The sequence below is a fragment of the Scleropages formosus genome, chromosome 16 (genome assembly GCF_900964775.1).
Source record: "Scleropages formosus chromosome 16, fSclFor1.1, whole genome shotgun sequence".
Classification (NCBI taxonomy): Eukaryota; Metazoa; Chordata; class Actinopteri; order Osteoglossiformes; family Osteoglossidae; genus Scleropages; species Scleropages formosus.
The window spans coordinates 4731871-4756239 of NC_041821.1; the positions used below are offsets into that span (position 1 = coordinate 4731871).

General features: G+C 46.8%; 1 protein-coding gene across 1 annotated transcript; it reads right to left on the reverse strand.

Annotated features, from left to right (window-relative positions):
• Positions 1-415: 415 nt before the first annotated feature.
• smox (spermine oxidase) lies at positions 416-18539 on the reverse strand. The gene is made up of 7 exons (XM_029258838.1): positions 18400-18539; positions 9216-9454; positions 8083-8309; positions 5898-6071; positions 4429-5131; positions 1459-1619; positions 416-892 (listed from the first exon to the last, which is right to left on the reverse strand). Exons 2-7 carry the CDS (start codon positions 9421-9423, stop codon positions 740-742), a joined length of 1626 nt encoding a protein of 541 aa, XP_029114671.1. The 5' UTR covers positions 9424-9454; positions 18400-18539; the 3' UTR covers positions 416-739.
• Between the last annotated feature and the right edge of the window lie 5830 nt (positions 18540-24369).

Sequence of the window (24369 nt, forward strand, 5' to 3'; positions counted from 1 at the left end):
GTCCCGGTCACGGTGAACCGGAGCTTAACCCTGCAACACAGGGCGTAAAGCTGGAGGGGGAGGGGACACAGCCAGGACGGGAGCGGGCCTTCGGCAGAGGTGAAATTAAAAGACAGAGGGCCATTCATTGAAGGTGAACACTCTGGAATTGACAGTGACCGATAGAAACATGCTGCATTACCCAGGAAAGGGAGTTTGTGAAGGGCTACATAGTTTGCATAATCTTATCATCACATGACACCAGATATCATACTTGGAAACCCTGCTGCACAAAGCGCCTCGACATGCCCCCCGCCACATGTGCAACGCAATACTTTGTTTTCACAGTTGAGATATTTGTTTTAAAAAAAAAAAAAAGGCCCACAAACACACACAGACACACATAGACACACACACACACACAGACACACACTGCTGACATTAACATATGGTTTATTCATTTCAGCCATGGATTCGTCTTCAGTAACATGACATTAAATACAGAAGGCACTTACAAAAAGTTAAAATCAGTGAACTGTAATATATAAACATATTAATTTCTTGATTAAAAATCCGAAAGGAATCAAGAGCGGAGAGGACGGCGCCTCGGCCGCCTTTTAACAGTACATCTCCAAGGAATTTATATCTACGTAACTGTGACTACTTACAGTAAAAACGAGATTTAATGCCCTACTATTGGTATCAGTTAAAATACAGAAAGCATAAACACATATTTGTATTCACTAGTCAGTGGTTCGTTTTACATGTTAGGCTTCGTGGTTTCTGCATTGTATAAATCCTGGTACATCTCTATTAGGCGATTCGCCTCCCTCTGCCCTGACAGCAAAGCACCATGGGTAGTGGAATAGTATTTTCGGTGGGTGGCTTCTCCAGCAAAAAGCACCTGTAGAGGCTGAGGGTGGAGGAGAGAAAGGAGATCCAACATCAACGTGACCCAACATTGGGTTCGAATCCCACTTTCTACTTCAGCGCCCCTGAGCAAGGTACATACTTTGATTGTTCCAGAAAAAACAAATACCATTGTGTGTAATGGGTAAATCACTGTAGCGTAACACTAATTAACTTGTGTTACATTAGTACGCAGTGGTAGTTAAATGGTGTAGGGGTTAGAGCTGCTTCTTTGGGACCCCAAAATCACAGGTTTGAATCTCACCTGTGGCTGCACTACCTTTGATCAAGGTACTTACCCTGAATTGCTCCAGTAAAAATTACCCAGCTGAATAAATGAGTAAATAACTGTAAGTAGATAAACATTATAATTTGCTTTTGAGACAAGTGTCAGCTAAGTGAATAAATGTAAATATGCATATTTCTCTCATGTCCCATAAATAACTGTGAGACGTACCGTGTCGTTCATGTCGCCTATTGTACTTATGAACATAGTACTAAGCACTGCATGAAATAGATGGACTTCCTCGGTGGTTCAGTAGATGGTCTACTGTGGTTGTGGCTACTCACCGGGGCTTTGGTGCTCTTGGCGTAAGGTAGCGGCATGGCGAGCCGCTCCACATCGCCCCCGCTGGAGCCCACCCGTGTAAACGAGTAGGACCCGCGGATGAACGGGTTGCTGCCCCAGGATGAGCGCAGGATCCTGCGGGGCTTCGGAATGTTCTGGTTCCCTGCGCCACAAACATGGGAACAAAGAACACGATGACTTGCGCCATCATCGAAAATGTCTACACAAGCAGCGTTGCACCCAAAGAATGTCGTTCGAACTCATTTTAAACGTGTGTGTAAATACAAAAAAGAAAATTTGCCTGTCAGCTTATGACACATTTGGGACCAGAGGTCTGTTCATAATTATGTTGTTCAAAACTCCTAAGAAACTTGAACGCAAAGACAAGAAAAAAACATAATAATAACCAGCCGATAAAATGAGGGAAGTCTTAAGTTCTGAAAAAATTCCAGACATATCAGAAACACTGGACACAAGCTGTAAACACCATGAAAGCGAGTTGAATTAATCCGGTCCCATACTGCTGTTTATTGCTCTTTACCGCCATCTATCAGCTGGCCGCAGAAACACAAGTCGTGTTCACGCTGGTGCAAATGAAAATTTTTATAAAAGATTAAGAAGGAAAATGCCAGTTTTTCCTCCCGCACAAACAGATACGTTGAAAGAACGAATGAACGAATGAAGAATTATTAGTGCAGGGGAAACTGCACAGATTGAGACTTGTTTTCCACACTCTGATGGGCCCCTCTTCAGTTTATTCTTAGGTCAAATAATGATAAGGACTTAAAACAAGCAGATAAAATGAATAAATTACCATGATTTACACACCTAATTCTACTTATCTACTTGATTTAACCACTGCAACTTGTTCACTTATTCTTACACCTGCGCTACTTGCGTGTTTCTACTACACGCATGATTTCCTCTAAAGCAACATATGGAACTGGTCATTACACACATAAGAGCGAACACATTGCCGGCCTGTGTCAGACTGCAATGGGGGGGGTCCGGGGGTGACGACAAAGCTGCCTCACCTGTGGGAGACACCTGCAAAGGAGAGCTCTCTAAGCACTTTAAGCGTCTCATCAGACTGGATGCCAGACCCTCAGAGCGGCCTCATTGACCGATCCGTCAGCCACTCGTCCCCCCCCCCGCCTCGACTCGCTTAACAGCTGTATGCTTTTCAGGGTCACTGAGAGGGCTGTGTTTTGACAGGGATCCTCCCACCCACCCGCCGAGCACAAGCTCGACTCCTCCACGCTCATTATACGTTCGGCTTCGGCAAAGTCCAGGAGATGCCTGAAAAGTACAGTGGCACAGCGGGTAGCGCTATTGTCTCGCAGTGCCTGAATAGTGGGACCGAACATGGGTTCGATCCCTACTCGGTCTGCGTGGAGTTTGCGTGTTCTCCCTGTGTTTGTGTGGGTTTCCTCTCATCATCCACAGACATGAATTCAGGTGGACTGGTCACTCTAAATGGTCCTCAGGGTGTGAGTGTTAAACCGTGCTGCTACAGATGGGCGAATGGTATGCTTGTACCACTCGCATGCAGCCGCTTGCTTGTCGAGCTCTCCGCTTAAGAAAGGTTCAAAATCAAATATCCACCGGCCCTCATGCTGGCTCCAATGTGATGAACCGAGCTCCCTCTGTCCCTCGAAGCTGCTGAATCCCTCCCAACATTCAAGCAGGATCTCAAACATCTTTCAGACACATTTCTCTCCTGATTACCTGACAGCTACTTAAATGAGCCCAACATCATCTGCTGCGATTCCTATTTGAATGTCACTTGCACAGGCAGATACTTGAGGGATGTATCAGCAACGCGGTGGTATCGGACGCACAAGCTGCGAGTCGATAATCCTGTGTTTGCATCTAAAGCTCTTTGTCTGTTATTATTAGCCTTTTGTTTACTCTGAATTGTGTGCCACTTTGGAGAAAAGCATCTGCCAAATGCTTTGGCAAGTGTCACTTCAAAACACTGCACAGAACTGAGTCATTATGTACTGTTATAAACAGCTTTAAAAATCTGTATTTATATTATTAACCTTACAGATTTAAAAACCTGTAAAGCTCCTCCACGTCTGCCCGTTTGGTAGATCCACGCACAAAAGGTAAAGCACGGAGGCTCTCGGTTCTGGCTCCGTTACGGTGGATCGAGCTCCCCCTCTCTCTCAGAACTGCTGAATCTCTGTCCACATTTAAAAAGGGTCTTAAACCTCACCTCTTCCAGACTCACTTCACCCATCATCTCTTAAGTTCATGTAAGGTGTAAGTGTTAATGCTCTATAACTTTGAGATCACGTCTATGAAACAATGGACAAACCTTCACGCAACTACTCCTGTTTATGTAACATATATTTACAATTTACAATTTTTTTTAAATTTAATTACTAGGATGGAATCGTTGATATTCGGATAAAGTTTTACGCAGCTACTCGTGTGATGAACATTGGTTCATATGGTGGAAAGAAACAAACTGACTGCACTTTAGAATCACACATCGGCATCTAAGCGTCTCTTTCCGCTAATGTAATGAACACATTGTATTTTCAATGTATGTCACTTCGGAGAAAAGTGTCTGCTAAATGAATAAATGTAAATGTAAATATAAACCTGTTTCAGAAGTGACTTAAATTAAGCAAAATAGCAGTGATGAAAACACGGTGCGGTCAACAAGGTCAGGGCTGTTCTTCGAAAGGCACGTTTTTCGGGAATAACCCAAGGTTTCCAACGATTTCAACTCATCCTGCACCCGCAAGGATGTCCAAGAGATGAGAAAATTAGTGTGTTGCAGTTCCTCAGACACTCCGCATTTCTGTGCTTACTTTCAAAACTGTTCAAAAACCGCATTTGTCCCAGGGTGCTCATAACGCTCACAATTTTTACACTTAGAAAAATGGCTTCGCTTCTAAATCCCTGCATCGCCGGGCAGCACGGCAGCACCCCCACCCAGCGCACGGACCACCGCTGACCTGTGAATTTGCGCAGCAGCTCAGTGCAGGTCTCGGCTACGGTCTCGTCGTCACAGCGTTCCATGAGCAGAGCCTCCTCGCCGCAGATCCAGCCGCTCAGCATGTGGCCGTAGCGCTCGGGCGGGTACAGCACATCGAAGCTGCAGATTTTGCGGTACCAGAGCTCCTCGGGGTACACCGGCTGCTCCAGCTGCGCCTCGTCCTCCCACACAAACTGGATGCTGTTGCACTCGGGGCTCCAGAAGGGCTCGGCGAACTCCAGGAAGATCTTGTCGGTGGTGCTGATGCCCAGCTTCTGGATGGACAGCACCTTATCCTCGGGCAGACTGGGTGAAAACAGCCACTCGTGGCTCTTCTTCAGCACTCCCAGTGAGGCCGTCACAATCACATGGTCGGCGGCGAAGGACTCGCAGTCCTCACACTCGACGCGAACGGGGCAGCCAGCGCCCGGCCGCCGGTCTCCGTTGTGGTCCTCGGCGTCACCGATCTCCGCCTGCTGCTGAGCCGAGTAGTTCCAGTAGATCCGACGGACGGGCTTGTTGAGCCGCACCACGCGCTCCGGGATGCCTTGAGCGAGGAGCTCTACAATCTTGATGAAGCCACCAGGGATGACGTAGTGGGCACCCGGGATCTCGGTCCACTCGCCAAACTCGCTGAGCGACACTTCGTCCATGCTGGGGGAGCTGCTCTCGCAGCTTTCCACCTGGGGGTGGAGACACATACTGGGGCGCACGTGCAGTCAACACCGTCGCTCTCGAACGACTCGGACTCATCGCGGTCAAATACAGCAATGGGGCTGAACGTCCAGTTACACTAAGACGTTGTGGATAAACTGCAATTAAGGGAAACTGCCGGCGGAAAGGATACAGATCAGCCGGTTTTCACACGTTCTACAACAGTGGAAAGCTCAGCAAAGCAAAATGAGAGAAAATGCTGGTCTAACATTTGCTGTGCTGCAGACTAAAGGACTTGAAGACTATCATTTATTCTCAAGGAAGCCTACAACATTAGGTAGGCAGCACTGGGACCAGCACTGCGGTTAGCATTGGTTCCTATGGCGTCGGCTAAATTAACAAATCTAGGTTAGTAGACAAAGCCCCTTACAATGATTCCCCCATTTTTACCTTATCACTGCAGGGTAAGTACCTTGACCAGAAGTACTGCAGTGGGAAAGGGAATCAACCCTGGGGACTATGACACGACAGCTGTAACCGGTACGCTACCTGCTGCAGAAAGCTGCATTAACCAGTGGTGTCATGACACCTATGAAAGACCAACTGAGACCAAGAAGGCAAATCCATATAGCATTATATAAAGCTATGACCAAAAACAGGATGGGTCAAAGGTCGTGATGCTCACAACCTGATGTAGGCTTACTGTTAATGCTAAAGCAAAGCTGCTGATACATGTTAGCTATCTATCCTAAATAAATGATCCTTCCGAAAACAATTCTCGAGTGCGGCGCTAACCTTCAGATACTGCTGCAGCATGGCCAGTTTGAGTCTCCTGCTGGCCTCCGAGTCATCGGGGTCCACCATGATCTTCTTCCGCACCAGGTCACGGGTGAAAATGCCCACGCTGTTCTGGCTCTCTGCTCCGACGGGCTTCCCATTCTGGAAGAACTCCTGGGTCAGCTCATAGACCTGCCGGACCGCAACAGCGACCGGTCAACACCTCGGAAGACCGTGAAGGCACCAGGCAGTGACACATACTGAAAAAAGAAAACCTCAGAGGTGGCTGGAAACAGTGCAGTCGTGACCTTTATATGTCTGAACCGCTTGTCCCATAGGGGGTCGCGGGGAGCCAGAGCCTAACCCGGCAACACAGGGCATAAGACCGGAGGGGGAGGGGACGCACCCAGGACGGGACGCCAGTCTGCCGCAAGGCACCCCGAGCGGGACTCGAACCCCAGACCCACCGGAGAGCAGGACCCAGTTCAACCCACTGCGCTACCGCGCCCCTTGACCCTTATCTGACAATTGTAAATATGCACAGAAATACACTTTTATTACCAGTACGTTTTATGATCGCGTCCCTCGTTGAACCGGTTTGTACCAGAGTACAAGGTGGTCACACAGCAACTGAAAAGTTCCTTTTAAAACCTACTTCTGGCGGCATGTTAATATCGACTTGTTTTCCACCCGCTGTGGACATAAAATGACCGTGTAACAGGCAAAATGCCACTGCACTGAATCGCAGGTCCGCTATTAAAAAGGGATATGTGTATGTTCGTAAGCCGCTGTGGCAGTTTGTCGTTATGTGGGACCCTGTTATAAGAAGCCCGAGTGAGCGCATGAGTGTTTGCAAAGAGCACTGCTAAGTGTGACTTAAACAGCAGACAGGAAGCTGCCGAGAAAGCCCGTCGGTTGCGTTGCTCCTCGACGGAAGTTCCGCACGCGTCGCGGCGAGATGCGTTTCACAGCGCACAACTCCAGGGTACACCGAAATTCCCCTCCGATGATCTCAAAGGCCACCTCGGGACATGTGTGTTTTTTCTCCTGCCGCAAGGGATGCTGGGAGTTTGCCTACAGTAACAGTACGCATGGCTGGCAGGGCCCAGGTCACACACCGTGCTGGTCTTCCCTCCGTATCACTTTCCAACGTAGGGTCCGGTTTCCCTCCCTGGCTGCGGTGGGTGCGGCGGATCAACCGGGGGGGGTTGGTGGCGCCAACTGCACTACCCCCTCCACCGTACTAGGAACACGGGTTTGACGGGCGGACCGGGACGGGTCCCTCACGGCAACGAGCACAGAGCCCCAGAGATGCACGTCAGCGGGATTCGAAAATGTGTCACTCGTCTGTCCGGGATCTCTTTTTCTAGCTGTAATGATAAACAACACGACGGGTGACGTCTCCGCTCTCTGGGCGATGTCCTCACGCTCACTGCGACAAGGTGTGCCACAGAGGGAATTAAACGACAGTCCCTTCCTCTCCGCTCAAACAAATACAGCGTTTCGAAGGAAACGGGGAAGTGGGCGCTCGCACGCGCGCACACACACACACACACACGCAGAGTACGCCACGCCGTTCCTGTTCTGGAAAACGTCAATCGTCCATCCACAGAAATGCACAAAGTATGTTGAAAGTGTAGCACCTGTGTAACGTCTGACTTAGGGAAGTGACAACAGAAAGAAAGAAAGAAAGAAAAAGTTCGTGTCCAAAGTTCAATTCATTAGTCACAACTGTCACAAAACATTACGATAACACAATATAGAAATCATACTGGCATAGCTGAGATGAGAGCTGCTGCCTTTGGACCCAAAGGTCACGGGTTCAAATCCCACCTCTAGTTATAGTACCCCTGAGGAAGGTACTTACCCTAAATTGCTCCAATAAAATTACTCAGCTGTATAATTTAGTAAATAATTGGATGTATCTTAACATTTTGAGCTGAATTAGAAAGAAGTGTCCACTGAATGAATAACTGTAAAAATATCAGTTGCTGGAGTCAAAATGAGAAATAGTGTCCATCAGAGACTGAAAATCAGTTAAGGTGAAACAGGAAAAGGCTGTAAGTTTAATGAGGGGTGCTGCTATTGTACCCTAGAGGAAGCCTATAGAAAATAATTTTACCACGTGGAAGAGCTTATTGTTCTATTTAGAGGTATGAAGTGCTTTTAGGACTAAAGGTCTGTGTGGATCCATGGCGCACACCTCATTGTACAGGTCGCTGAACTCCTCCACCAGGTCCTTGGGGATCCTCCAGCCGCTGTTGGTCAGGTAGTGGGCCACACCGTTCTTGGTGTAGAGGCTGATGCGGCCCACGCTGCGCTCCCCGTCCGTGGTATGCTCCAGCAGGCCGTTGTCCTCCGCCAGGTGGAATATGGGGTTGCCGTGGGCGCCATGGATCCAGGTGGCTCCCAGCTCCAAAGTCGCTTGTCCTGGATGAGGAGGTACAGCGGGCCATTTTACCACGTGGATGCCTTACATCAAGCGGAAGAGTGTGCGCTTATTTACCTACTTATTTTATTTATTTATTCCACGTACTGATGCTCTTCTCACAAACAGCTTACAATGTTGGACTTGTACACCAAACTACATACAATGATTTACCCTTTCATACGCCTGGGTAATTTTCACCGTATCAATTCAGGGGAAGTACCTTGCTCAGGAGGTGGGATTCGAACCCGGGCGCTTGGAGTGGAAGGCAGTAGCGCTAAACACTATGCTACCTGCTGCACCAAAACGAACAGCTGCGGGTGGTCCTCCACTTACGACAGCTTTCTTTTTCGACAACACCATCGTATCCTCTTATACTGTATTATATAAAAAATGTAAACCATAAGTTTTCGTAAGCTTATTTTAATATTTCATACAAGAATAGTGACCATCCCTTAGGGTTCATATACAGCGCTGCTTGAAAGTATGCGTCAATCCATCACGCAAAAATATTGCCTGCAAAATTAAACATTTCTTCGCTCGGCCGACAATTTTCTGCAAACTGAGCGACAATATTAAGCTACTTACAATTATTTACCCGTTTATGCAGCTGGGCAATTTTTTACCGGTGCAAGTTTGGATAAGTACATTGCTCAGGGGTACTGGAGCTGGAGGGAGGTGGGATTAGAACTTGCAACCTTTAGGTCCAAAACAAGCAGTTATTGCCACTACAGTACTAGTCAACGCCAAATGAATAGAAACTAAATGAGGAGGGGAGTGAGATGCGTAAACTTTCTGTTATGGATGGACCAGATGTAGTTACTTCTGTAAAATTTACGGTTCAAATAGAGCCACGCCGCCGTAGTGAAAAGGTGAGTGAGGCCGCACCATTTTCCCACCGATCTTACCGTGCTGAACGCTTTGCACTCTCCCACCAATTCGGTCAGACGCCTCTAGGACCGCGACATCGGTTAAGCCGTTCTCCAGTAGGGTTTTGGTCGCCGCGAGGCCAGCCAAGCCTGCGCCGATTACTACTATTCGAGGTTGCCGCTGACTGCGTAGGCTGCTACTAAGGGGATCATCAGTGCTGTCTGAAGATATTTCACAACTTTGCATGCCTTCCAAGCTCTTCTTCTAGGGGCCCTGGGGAAAGATGGAACAGAAGAGGGATGTAAGCAAATGACGTCCAGGGGGGAAAAATGAGTACACCTCCTTGGAGTATTTCAGCACACTCCACAATTACACCGGCTCCTCCACTTCCAAGGACAACTTCAACTCCGTTTGTTCATAACTCCAAAGGGATATTTTCCACAAGCCACGAACAACCAAAGGATAAAAGAACTTGATCTATTCAGATTAGGTTCTGTAAAAGTCATGGATGAAGCTATAGTGAACAAAAAAAAAAAACATCTGCAAGACTTTTCCTTTTAATACTTTTGTTAAGAGCAACACTGAATATAAAACTAATTTGAAATTATACAAATGGTCATTTCCACAAACTCCCGTTCAATATCGCTCGCTGATGATTCATCCCATAAATACGTGTAGTCTTATTCATCTTATACTGATCACCAACACTCAGGAACGCCACACATGAACTGTAAACACGGGGCAACCGAGTTGAATTAAAGTGCTCTCACACTGCTGGTCTCTTGAGGTGCTCTATACTGCCTCCTATCAGCTCGGAGGGAAAACACAAGACACATTTCGAGAAGATATACAAGAAAATGAAAGGCGAGCAAATAAACAAACGAGCAAATATTAACTGATTGGAAAATTTGTGCCTGTAACACAAAGCATCTGTGTACTGTATCCCTGTAAGGATTTTTTCGCTGCTCAAGGCCAAGTGTCATTTTCATGTTCTAGAAATAGAATTTACATTTGGCCATTTTCGCATTTAGGTCTCTCGCATTCTTACACGTATGCCCTTTAGCCAAAAACATCACCACACGTCACATCCCACCAGTGGGACAAACATTTTTTATTACCATCACATGGTAATAACCGTTTTTTTTTTTTTATATATGAATATGCCTGTGCACGGTGCTGTTCGGTCAAGGGAAGGAAAAAAAAATTGACGGATATATTTAAAGCACATCTCAGCGATCGCCTTGCACTCATCCACTTCTCTAAACACAGTACAAAGTAAACTGGGCCCAAGGGGCCTGTAAGTGAGTGTTTCGGAAACGGCACTCTGGGTAGCGGCGGTGAAACGACAGGTCGCGATCGCACGAGATTTTCACGCCAGCGACCTGTCACCCAGCCCGTGATTTGTTGAGAGAGCTGCAGGAAAGGTGAGACACAAAGACAAAATGCCATGTGATGAGAAGCAGACATGAGAAGGGAAGCGTCCTGGCCAGACAAGAGGAGCGCGGCTTTGTTCCGGAACAGACTAAACAAAAGCGCTCCGCCTGACCTCTTTAATCAGGGCGAGGTATGATGTCTGAGATCCGGAACACGCACCACTGTTCCCTGAATGCAACGCCCTGGATCATACACACACGCACCAACACACCCTTCCTTCCCCTATTGCACCTACCTTTTCATCGTCAAGGCAACGCAGAACACATGGCTGTACGCACAGCATGGAACACACACACACACACACAGACACACACACACACACAAATCAGAGCTGTATTTTCCTTCCAGCCAGGCTCCAAAGGCAAACTGCGTGGATACCTAGCGAGCGACCGCGTTCCAATCTACAGAAACACATGTGCATTAATACTGAGTTATCATTAATCTACATATATGCAAATCTGGCAGGAATGCAAATTTCATATTCCATGTGTGGATGCTCAAAATCGTTGCTCAGTAAATATCCGGCCGCAGGTTCAGGCATGAGTTCACATCTGGCTCAGTTAGTTGAGTCTGGATGTCCTCCCTGTGTACAAGTGGGTTTCCTCCAAGTGCTCTGGTTTCCTCCCACTGTGCAAAGACATGCGAGCTGAAGGCTCTAAACTGCCCTTAGTGTGTGCGCGTGTCAGTGATTGTGTGTGATTGCTCTTTGATGGACTTCTGTCCCATCCAGGGTGTACTCAGCCTCACACCATGATTCCAGGATAAGCTCTGGACTACCATGACCCTGTCGTGAACATGTGGTTATTGATAGTGAATCAATTAATGATCGCATGGTATCAGTAGTTCTACGACAGTGTTTTTCCACAAACTTGGAGAAACGTGCATTCCATTTTAATTACAGCGCAAAACCCAAGGTGCTAAAGAACGCTCGCTGATTTTGCAGCGACGCACACGACGGCGCCCGTGTTACACAGAAACGTTTGAATGGAGCTTTGGTCGGCGGTAAACACAAAGACATTCTGCTTTCAGGCAACCTGTCACATTTTGTACATTCTTGGCCGCATTACTTAGCGCTCTTGGTGTAAAGCGGATCAGTGTGGGTGGTACCATGCCTACCGGCGAGCGCCACAAGTGCTCTGCTTCACATTCCCCCACCGCCACCGGCGAGCGGCACGTGCCTCCGCGCACTTCAGACGCCTTCGGCACCCTGGCGGGGGGGACCGAGATGCCGTACGGTTATTCGGAAACCGGAGGAGAAGCGAAGCACAAACCCAGCTTTGTTACCCCCTTTCACTCAATCCCTTGGAAGAAACAATAGAAACTTCGGAATGGCAGCGCCCACTCAGGGAATCATCAGGTCCTCGGCTCTTACAGCCCGTGCCCGGGTTCGACTCCGGAAGCACCTCGCCAGGACAAATGGCTCTTCGGTGCCCTGGGTCATCCTAGCTGCTCCCCGGGACCATGTACATTCGCCTTGATTATGGAAACAAGTGCAACTGCGACTTTAAAAGCTCATCTTGAGTAACAGTATGGCATCATATTGAAACCGCAAACAACGGTGCCTTTGTTGGGTTGTAGTATCACTGAGACACGTCCCTGGCTGCTGACCTTTTCCCAGGAAGCGTTCAGTTCACAGGGTCTTTGTTACACACTCTGTTACGTCTCCTTCCCGGGAAGTCGGAACCGTTAAGATGGGTCGGGAGCCCATTCCAGCACCACCAATCCCCGGTGGAGCCGACGTACCAACTCACGGTTATTCCTGAACCACAGCAGAAAGCACATGTCATTACTCGTAAAATAACCCATAATCAGAATTAAATTAATACAAAATGCATATATTTTTATTTATTTATTTATATATCCCCTTGAGACTTTACTCTTCAATTTTGTCCACTGTAGAGGGCATTTTTTTTAAGTGTTTCCCAAACAGCACAACGTATTGCAGCGTCCCGATGTACCTTCTATCGGACACTCTATACTTTGAAATTATGTCTCTTTTTTTCTTAATTGCAATATGTGGCGTCTTCCAAAAGTAAGAGTTAGTGATCCAGGCAAACGGGTTTCACTGGACCCAAAGAGACCAAAGGAACCAAAGCCAAACAACCATGTACCGCAACGTAAATACAAGGTCCCAAAACGGCAGGATCCAACTAAGCAAACCGTGACATGACCATTCTAAAATAAACACAAGCGAACAGCGGCCCTTGATCTAAACGATGTCTGTAATTGGAGTCCAGGGTGTGCATGAATATATACTTTTACGTGTATAAATATAAAGCGCTCAACTGTCCCCAGAGCACAACCAGCTGGGGTTAGCTGGAATGTGGTTTACCCACAAAGACACTCCACGTCGACACTGTGCAAAGGCCAAATAGTCCAGATTAATTAATGGTTGAAGGTAATTAACAAAAGCATCATATTCCCTTTTAAGTGCGATTCCTTAGGGAGGAAAGGCATGATTCTATATTTGCACACAACAAATGAAAATGTGGTTTAGGAAGGGAGCTGATCTTTCTGGGGTGCGAGGGGTGTGTCGACATATTTCCTACCGACGGCCAAATGCCCCTGCGGGGAGCCCGGGCCATGTGGCTCCTCCAAGTGCCTGGGCCTGCAGAATTGCCGGGGGCCAGGTCCAAACGAGGCGGTAGATGGAGAAGGATGAAACGCAACACCCTCCCGGCCATTCCTGACATCTGCTGCTTTGGCTGTGACTGTGGTCACGTCACATCGACAGGCACCGAGAAGTGAACCGGTGAAATTTGCATTTTAGCAGGAAGCTCCCTGAAATAAGACGGTTTTGTAGGTGCCAGAGGACCATTGTGGGCTAACAGGTGCGGCCAGCGCCGGCTCCAGTCGACACAGCGGTTCACGCCTGATCCAGATGAAGGTGGTGGACTGCCGCTCATCGAAAACACAACGTGGCCAGCGGCACCCCGCACTACCATGCACTGGCATAGCTGTTTTGGCAACGGTTGGACAAATGTGGGTCCTAGTGTTTACCCACTGCTGTTTAGTGCAGTCCATGTCGACTCATAGCGACCAGATAAAAGGAGAGCTTCCAGGATGTCCTGTCCTCAACTTGTGTCCCTAGGATGGAAAGCAGTGCATCCATAGTCATCATGGATGAGTCCATCCATTTGGTCACCTATATTTAGTCATTTCCCTGATGTTTTTTCCAAAGCAACTTACATTATTGAACTACTTAAAATAACTTACAAATTAATAGACCTAGGCAGTTGTTACTGGAGGAAGTCAGGGTAAGTACCTTGATCAATGGTACTACAGCAGGAGGCGGGATTCAAACCTGTATCCTTCAAGTCCAGCAGTTCTAACCACTACGCCACCTGCTGGTCGTCCTCTTCTTTTCCTTCCTCCAGCTTTATCCAAACATCAGGCCGATCTTCACTTGACATGTCCACCTCACCCATCACTGTCCACACAATTGCAATAAACAACCTCTGCCATCCTTTGCATGATCTACTGCTAGGTAGCAAAATTGTCCAGTATTTCTGAAACACATGGACACACCGGACACCATGACAGTAACACCGGTGGAACGGATCTGGCGAGTGTGGTTTTTACTAACCTTACCGCATGAAGTCTTCAATATAAGTCAAATGCTTCAGAAAGAGACATTTTTGTACAGCCAATTATGTTTGGTGCACCATCCTGAAAGGAAGATTCCCCTGACCATTTATTTGAAATATTTCACGGGGGGAAACAAAACAAAGGAACCAAGTCACTGCTGACCAAGTAAGGAACGGAAACAACAGAAATCAAACAAACAAAATGTCCTTTGCTCCGTTCTGCCCAGTTACCGCCACATGCTGTGACTCACCTTTCCCAAATATAGAGCATTTCCGAAAGCGTGAGAATCGGAGGACATCCTTCCTCCGGCCCAGAATCCGCAAAAGCGGTCAATACGTGCTGATAAGGATAACTCAACGTCAACAAAAAAATCCCAGTTTACACGCGTAAGCGCTGAGAATAAAACAAATAGCATCTTAATATCTTCAATAGCGATCAGTGCACAATACGAACTGATGAAGAGGAGGATTTCGCAGGCTGACTGAAAAGAGTGCTGAAACGGTGGCCGAATCGGGTTTTGAGGACAGGAATTTGAGAGTGAGGATGACCTCCGCCAACGGATGAGTGCCTCACCCCTCCCACAGCCTCCCCGCCCAGCTGATCCCATTATACTCCGCTGGTTAATGCATTCGGCACATGTCAACGCTCTTTGCTTGTGGTAGATTAAGGGTGGGTGCCACCGTTGGTGGGTTAGATTAAGGGTAGGCGGCTAGGCGCGACCTACAAACCGCAATCTGCGGCCCAGTTTAGTCTTTCTCCCTCGTGTCGTAGGCTGGGACGCAGACCTCCGCGTGCCGGTTTCCAAGGTCACTCCTCACGGCCGCTGCTGTCAGCCGTCCCTGTGGCTCGGCAACTCTCTGGTTCTGAATCTTGAGCTAGCTTGCTAACCATGCCAACCTCGCTAACATGCTAACCAGGCTGATGTGATGGCTGTGCTAACAAGGACCGTTGGGCATAAACACGGTAACTGTGTTACCGCCACTGCCACTGATCCTGGGCTAATATGGTTAATGTAGAAAAATGCCCAACAGGCGTACATGGAAACTGTTAAAAGCGTTAGCCTGCGCTAACATGCTAACTATGTTAGCACAACTCGATCATTAGCATCTTAATTGCCCCCCCCAGAATTTCTGTCTAGGAACTACCACATTGAGACAACAAGCGCTTTGAAAACATTAATACATTAAATTTTACTCCTTATTCAGTGTCAATGCCCAAGTGGCGATTGTCCATTATCTTTTTTTCATTAGGGAATACTCCCTCCAGCACAGAGGTTTGTGAGCCTTGTCCTGATGAATCCCAGTACACTGATTTTATTAAAAGTTATCTTCATTTATGTGCTTCCAGTACACCTATAAGCTGACGTTATTTCTTTTGCATCAAGCAAAATTTGAGCTGGAAAACCTCAGCTAAGAAGAGCGTTTAAAAAAAACTCTGCTGATAAAACATGCATGCGCTTTATCTGACAATTTGAAAACAGTAAAAAGAAAAATTATTACTGAACTTTAATCAAAGGAATTTTTAATCTAAATGATTAACCTGATCAGAGCTCAAGATCAATAAATTGTGTATTCACTGTAATCATTTATTAACCAAAATGAAAAACACTTTTGCCTTTAATGGATGGACCTAGAAATTACAGTGAAATTAACGTGATTTAAATGGAGTTCTTTGCTCAATAAAAGAGTTCAAACGAAGGCTATTTAAAAATTCAGTTGGAACTAAATCCAGCACATACAGGGATCCACCGTAGTCTAGCATTTATCGATCATCTATAACTGTCTAGCTACTAATAAAGTCGGTTGGACGGAATGAAGAACAACGGAGCACACAAAAACAAGATGAGTAAAATAATATGGTTACTGTTACAAGTAACATCAAAGTTCAGAGATACATTTACGTGTTTGCTTTATTAGTGATCCATAGAACATTTACATTTTTCACAATAAACTTTAGCTCCCCAACCAAGCAGTTTATAGACCAAGTTAAAGGCTAGCAGTTGTAGACTGGAGAATGGTAGCTTGTAGGTTGTAGATGGTTAGATACGCTCGCCAGCTTGATGTTGTCAGTTCTGAAGTCAAGAAGTTGGTGAACTTTGCTCGTCATGCATTGAGAAGGGTGGAAGGTCAAGCTGGAGAGCATGCTAAACTGTTTACTGCAAAAAACCACAAAAGTCTGAAAATACTGGATGACATTGTGTCTGAGATGATCCCAGAAGTTTAGCTGGCAGGTCAGGTGTACATGTACCCGCGTTCGCATGCGAGTACCGACCAGCAGAGGCCTTCCAAGGGTTTCATGAAGGCAACCTTTGAGCAGGAGGGTCAATCCATGGAGATATGATGAGGACATCTGAGAAGGGTAATGTTACTTTAGGGAATCTGGAAAGTGACGTGGATCATCTGTACAGTTAAGAGATGACCGTGTATTTTTATCAGCTAAGACGTGGAACCATAGTCATTACAGAGAGAGTGTTTCCAGAGATCTGCGGCTTCCGAAACCAAATTCAAATACTTCTCGGATTGTTTCTTCTCTGCCCCGTCTCCAACACAAAGGGTAAACCTCCACACTCCGGCTGTGCATCATATGTATAAAGAGAAGACGGACAAAGTCGAACAGAAAAATCACAGAAAAATATCTCTTTTGACCTTTTCACACACACACTTTCAGAACCGCTTGTCCCTTACGGGGTCACGGGGAACCGGAGCCTACCCGGCAACACAGGGCGTGAGGCCAGAGGAGGAAGGGGACACACCCAGGACAGGACGCCAGTCCGCCGCAAGGCACCCCAAGCGGGACTTGAACCCCAGACCCACCGGAGAGCAGGACTGCGGTCCAACCCACTGCGCCACCGCACCCCCCTTGACCTTTTCAGGTAAACATAATTAATTTACTCCCAATATCTGACATGTAGATGATGACCAGAGATGTGATTAACATGCAACATTAGCTATTTATGTTAAAACAGTAGTTAAAGGTGTAGTCACGTTATCATTCGTATCATATGTAGCATCATTGTAATAATACACATTTAAGTATTTCAACTGGAAAATTCTACTGAAGAATGCCGAGATTTTAGAATTTGTCCACCTCTGAGAATGATACACGATGTCCCTGCAGTTTTCTCTCAATGGGAGAGTGTGCTCCTCCGGTCTGCTAGGACAGCTACATGGGACTGGAAAAGGTATCGGGACTGGAACTGGGACATCAGCTCAAGAAAGAGACTGGGAATTGTATTAGGGCTGGAACAGGTTTTAGGACTGGAACTGGTTCTTAGACCGGAACAGAAACTGGGATTCATGCTGGAATTCGGACCGGGACTGGGGTTGGAACAGGTAACAGGACTGGAAATGGAAAAGAGAAGGGGACAGGGATTGGAACAGAGATTGGTACAATGACTGGGACAAAGAGTGAGACAAAGGCTGGGAAATGGACGGACAATGTGACAGACACTGGGATTCTCATTGGAATTCGGACTGGTACCGGAGCTGGAACAGGTAACGGGACTGGGATTTGGGACAGAGACAGAGACTGAGACTGGAGCTGGAACTAGTCCAAAGACTGGAACATAGGAGGAGGAGGAGGACAGACACTGGGACCCTGGTCGGGGAGGCTCGGGAGTCGCGCGCAGGAGCTCACGTTTTAAAAAACGAAGGAACGCGCCGCCGCAGCCTCGTGTGCCACGTTAAAGCGACGCGCGAGCCGCCGTGGCAACGCCGGAAAGCGCCATCGGGACATGGAGATGATGATGATGATGGTGATGGTGGTGGCGATGGTGGTGGCGATGGTGGTGGCGGTGGTGCTAGCGATATATCCGCGCTGCCATGTCACACATCATTAACACACAAATTCATATTTCATAGCGGGGCACCCAAATATTAACGTCCGGCGTCTCTGGAATCGTTGAAGCGCAAGAGAGATCACATTTCTTTCCACCGAAATTGGTACAGTGAGTATTTAGTCACAGTGGTTAAGGGGATTTTTAACAGCGAATCAAATGCTTTCAAAACAGGTGGCAGATGGACACACAGTGAAACGTATAACGTACAACAGGAGGTGCTTGTATTCTGTTACATTGTGATTGTTTCATTACGGAACGGGGGGATCGGTCTTTTTTTAACACAGCTGACAGCTGGAAATGACGCGTTCACCCCATTGTATTTCACACAGAACGAAAAGAGAGTAAAAAAGAGTGTAACATACCTGTCTCCGTAGGTCTTGATCATTCAGGGACAGTCCGACACTCCAGTCCAGCCTCCCCCGGTTTCTTTGTGTTTTCGCCCCGGCGCTCTGTCAGCCTCTGTGTGTCTATGTATATGTGTGTGTGTGTGTGTGTGTGTGTGTGTGCGTGTGTGTGTGAGTGTGCGCGCGCGCGCGTGCGTGCGTGCGTGCGTGCGTGCGTGGTGTGTGGGCGTGTGTGTTTTCCCAACGTTGTCTCACTGTTCTCTTTGTGTTCCCTCTACGCGCGCTCCGCTCCTCGACTCCCCTTTGTATTTATGTGTCTTGGAACCAGAAGCAGCCAGTTCCCGGCCGGAACCGCCCCCTTCGTGAATAAACATGAGCTGCAGTGACGTCACTGTGGAAAGGCCCGCCCCCTCTCGCACAGCTGATACTACAAGCGTGCGCTTTTTAACTTTATTTATTGTTAAGTTAATATTGGTTTTATAAATCCTTATTCATTGTCCGAGTGGTACTGAGTGAGTAGTGCTTTCACTTGTTTTCTCACCTTTATTTGCACACTTTCACGCTAATTGTGATTTTTGTTTCATTAATTTTAATTTCTTTTAATAGACTGTTGTTGTATGTAATTTTGTAAACGCTGCAGCCTCGGAATCTTTGTATTAATAACGTTTCTTTAGCTATTTATTTATTGATAATTAATTTACGTAATGCCTTTTTTCAGGGAGACAGGTTTGTACACTGAGTTACCCAACAATTATCTGTTTATACTATACTGTATAGACTGTTACTATGACTTCAGCAAAAAGTAACCTAAGGGAAGTACAGCAGGAGGGAGGATTTGAACTCCTTGTCCCCGATCACAAAGCAACAGCTGTAACTAGTCCACCACCTGCTCCCGCCTTCTTTCATGCCCTGCTTGTGGTGTCCACAGAACCAGAAAAGTGCGTAAACGTCTTTCTGGCCATCTAGCTGAAACCCAGTGTTTGTCAAATATCACAATGTGTTCAAATTCTGATGGTCAGTGTCACGTTCATGTTTGATTTTTTCTTCCATTCAGCAAAAGTATGCAGAAGCACAGGAGTCTTCTTGAAAAGACTTGTGGACTTCGGCCTTGCTGTGCTCCGATACATCTTCCGTTGTTACGTTTTGCAGGCAGTCAGGGACACAGATAAGGTGTGTTGTCGCAGTTATTATCATTTAATTAAAGACAGTGTTTTTTTCTCTCTCTCGAAATGTCATCGGAAAAGTGTCTGGCTGCTAATAGTTATTACTCCAAAACTGAATCCCTCACATTTCGAAAATAAATTTCCAGAGGGAAAAGTGATTAATTTGGTCACCAGAGACCACTCATAAATATTCCAGCAGAGTTAATCCGCGATTACCGCAGCGCGCTGTATGTCACATGTTACCCCCTTGCCCTTGTTTTTCTCAAGCGTTTTGAAAGTTTTTTTTTTTTTTTTTTTTTTTTTTTTTATATAAGGGCCAAATAAATACTCCTGAAGCTTTAACAGAACCTGTTTATGACTTTTTGTAGCTTAATATGTGAAGGAGCAATTCTCATCAGAAGGAAATAAAGGGCCGGGGGGTGACGTGCACCTAACAATCAAACCATAGAGAACTCAATGGCAGTGGGTGTGCAGCTGTAATGTATGTGACAAGGTCACCGTGGCTGGAATAGAAGGTGGTTCGAGTTGGACCGCGGTCGGAACAGCTTGTTGTGCACAATCTGAGCGCAATTTCATAAAGGCAGCCCTGCTGCGAGCCCTCCATCAACGCAAACAGCAGGCGTACAGCCACTTAGCAGAAGTGAAACCATCAAAACGCTGTGTTTCCCGTAGTAGCAAGAAGGAACATAATTTACAGTGACAAAAGGGAAAGTGCAGCAATACCAAAACGCAAATAAAAGGGCAGCGATTCAGTCTGGGGTGTAACAACCTGTCAGATATTGGGGGACTGAAAAATATCAGCAATATATTGCAAAACATTCAAACTCAAAGGAGTTGCTCACAAACACTTAGATGGGATTTTAGGCCTACAATTCCAATTTTCAAAGGACTTTAAGTATTAAAAAGAAGAGAAAATCAAGCTGGATGCACTGGGAATAGCTGACACAGGGGCTACTATAAGCCAGTAGTTAAAATTAGCCCTGGATTTTAATTAATTCTCTCACTTATAAAATAACCCACTGGTGTAGGGTATAAAGTTTAGAAAGATAAAAAAGAACTGGAGGGAAAAGGCCAACGCTCATTTCAAATGTTCAATTAAGTTATGAGCAAACTGACTCGAATGGGAAATAAATTTTAACTGTGTTAAATTCAAGTTATTGTGACCGTTTCCATTCACGGTTCCTCACTGGGTTTTCCTCCAGACCTGTTTATACAGGAAAGCGCTGTGAACTACAATAATGGCATCTAATTTTCAGCCATTCTTCTTTAAAATTCCATGTTCTGTATCTAACCTCAGTGACTCCTCTTACTGGTTTTATTTGCTGTAAATAGTGAGTTCTCGGCCGATTCAGGTGGTATATACTCCTCCCTTTGGGTTAAACAACGAAACTGGACGTGAACTTAGAAAAACCTGGTGTTTTAATAAGCCTTGTTGATGCTTAATTCACCACTACTAGTTTAGGTGACACTTTCATGCTCCTTTGAATAATTTCTTCATTTGTACAGCTGACTCATTTTTACTACATTACTTCAGGGTAAGTACCTGATAAAGGGTAAAACAACAGGAGGTGGGATTCAAACCTTGCTCTTTCAAGGGGACATGTGGCAGCGGCTCGAACCACTACGCCGCCTTAGGGCAGCTATGGACAAAAGTGGAGTGCTGACTTGAGTCAATTATAGCGAGGAAGCAAAAAAGGTCTTTTTTTATTACGTTCTTGTGAGATTGAATGGGGATCTACTTCACCGCACGGCGTACGCTGCAGCCAGAAAAATTATGCTGACTCTGGAAACAATATAATGATATTGTTGAGTGGTTCAGGCCCAGCCTGGAGAGCTGCACCCTTTGGAGGGCAAACAGGCCGACGAGAGGAAATGGAGGGAAATGGGTCGAGATCAAAGCGCCCGCCGCGAAAGAGGAGAAGGAGGAGGCGCGAGTTAGGGGAGGGGCCTGTTTTCGAGTCAGAAAGGGGACCAAGGGGGGGAGGTTTGGGGCACCGACGGTGGTGGCGAGCACCGCGCACGGAAACCCTCCCTCAGACAGGGCTGGGCTTACAAAGAGAAGGCAGAAGGAAAGCAGCAGCGTTGCAGAAGCACTCATTAAAGAAATGAACTCTTACACCGTGTGTCGAGCATGGAATCTTAATGAAGCACAAAGGGCCTGTATGTGACATGTAAGCGAAACACGAAACCACCGGTGGGGCTGGACGTGAGACGGCCGAGCTGGAAGCCGAAGGCCAAGAGGCCCCTTCTTTATGTGTTTTACTTGTACTTTGAACTGCCTTCCGCTTACTCCGTCGGTCTTTAGTTGCGTCCGAGGCTCGGATGACGCCGGCGGCAGCTGCGTTTCATAACCGCGAGGCACACGTGTGCAAGCTCACCGTCATCAGTTCCAGCGAGGGGACTTCCGTCCGCATCACTGTAGAAAAAGGAAATTTGCTGGCATTTACCTTGATCATCTTCGCTGACAGCTGCGTGATGTGGTAAAGGGAGTAAACGCTGTGGCAACGCAGTACTCTGTATACGCACGTTAAAATGCGCAAAGGTGCCTTTTTTAATGCTTCGTTTGCCTTGTATATTTCCCGAAAGCGAAGTTGTGTAACCTCTGATGTAAGAGGAAACTGCGCTATGAGGAGTGAAAGCGAATGCGCTATTGCTCAACATCAGTGTCTCTGTTCTTATTGTACTTGGCTGAACAAAACCGGTTGCTTCTAGACAGAAGCAGAAATGTTGGTTCGCAGGGGGGGCCTGATGGGAAGGTAGACGGCGACATGAGGTCATGGTACTCGGAGCAACATCTATACAGTCAGATATGCAGCATTTCAGTGAAATCTTCCCACAGTTGGTTAAGACTGGTTATCCTTGGAGCTTCGGCGATCCTCGGCCCCCTATCAGCATAACCCATCATGAGTAGGTGGAACCGGTACTTGGAGAGGTGACTGTCTCACAGGAGGTTCCTCCTGTGTTGTGTCAAAACAGTCACTGCTGTTTTGTGTATTGTGTTCATATGGTGTGGACCAGCATAGTGGTTAAGGGAAATTTACCCACTAGGCTGGTAGTCACTGAGCCAATAAGGGTTCCATGGTTCCTGGAACCAAGGGTTCCAGTTCAGGACCCAGGAAGGACTGCGCTGCTTTAATGTTGAGTAAAATGCCCTCTGCTCAATATGTTTCAGTGACAATATTTAACTGCAAGGGTGCTGCATAGATTGGTTTGGAATATAACCAGATGTCATCAAGCCACTATTGGAGTTTGTAGGAAGAACATTTCTGGAGGAAAGTAGCAGACCAAACCCCTGGCCACACCTCCTCTGGATCAACTTAAAGGTACCCATGCACCCAATATCCATCACACTCCCTCATGTGCTGTCTTCCACAAACCCAATACCACCCAACTTCCAAAGCTGACCCAATAGAGGGGTTCAACAACTTCACTCGACAGCAGGTGAAAGCCAACCAGAAGAACACTAAGCATTCATCCAAGCACACAATCAGTCCAATACTTCCAACTCCTGACAATAATCTGATGAAGTTATGGTGACAGTCGATGGGCAAACAGCACGATAAAGGCTCGGTGGACATCAGCTCAATTGCAAGGGGCACCAGCATGGTCTTAGACAACTATTAATCTTGGCTTGGATCAAGTTGTTTCCCATGGACTTTCAAACATGTCCGATGACAAAAAGCAAAAAAGTGTAAACATGCGATGCTCACCGTTAGCTGCCAAAATGTTTAGATGAATAATTTCCTTAGAAGGAGCTTCAGGGGAGACCCAGCAGCATTGCCATGGATGACAAGAAGGCTGAGCACCTCTATTTTGAGTTCATCTAGCCCCCGCTTATCATCCCTCCGTTCTTGTTTGGCTGTTTGGGTCTGCTTTGTTGACAATTACGCCGTTATGTTAATCACTCTGAGCCACTGATGCAACAAACCGAAGCCTGAAAGGCCCCTGGCGTGCGATGTCGCAAGAGCTGCTGAATAAGTAAAATGGAATAATGTTCCCGTGGGCCTCGTCTGGGCCGGGAGGAGAATAGACCCTCTGTTCTTCTCGTCAAAAGGACCAACAGACCACACATAGGTCCACGCAACAGCTCGCCCTACACACTCACCCAACTAGAGTCTTGCAGGGCTGCGGACAAAAGAGGGAAAGAAAGTGTCTTTTCAGCGGAGAGGAGGCCAGCGCCGGAACTTGTAACTGGGGAAGCAGTTTTGTCAGCCGGGTACAACTGGCTTTTATCGCCTCACTGAATGATTCCTCCTCCCAGGCCCGGTCGGCTTCAGTGCCATCCAAAAGTTCAAACGTGAAAAAAGGCGGTAGAGGAAGGCAGCCTTTGATGAACACTCTTATGTAATAACCTGGTTTTTCCAGCAGAACTGGAAGGGAATGCCTTCCATGTGGCTTCATCTCCAAAAGCCCTGCCAGCGAGGCCAGGAGTCCTGAGAAAACGGGGTTTGGGCCAGAATAGGAGGACCTCAAGAAACACCTTCTCGCACTTCACAGCAAGTCAAAGTTCCGACCTGCCTGGGAAACACTTTCTCTTTTCCGAAATGCGGAGGAATGAGGCGCCATCGGCGATCCATCGCAAAAATCACGATGTGTGTTATAAGCAATAACTCATAAGAAGAGGCGTAGCGCTGGCTCTTAGTCGGCCTGCAGAGCCACCGTGACATCGCAGACCAGAAGTAGAAGGACAATGTTGAAATCAGGATGATGTCCTCATACTCTGACCTTGCCGTAAAAGACATTTATTGCACCCTGTTTAATCTTTTTCAAAGCTTTAAACAAAATTATAAATAAATAATTAAATAAATAATGTTATAATATTTTT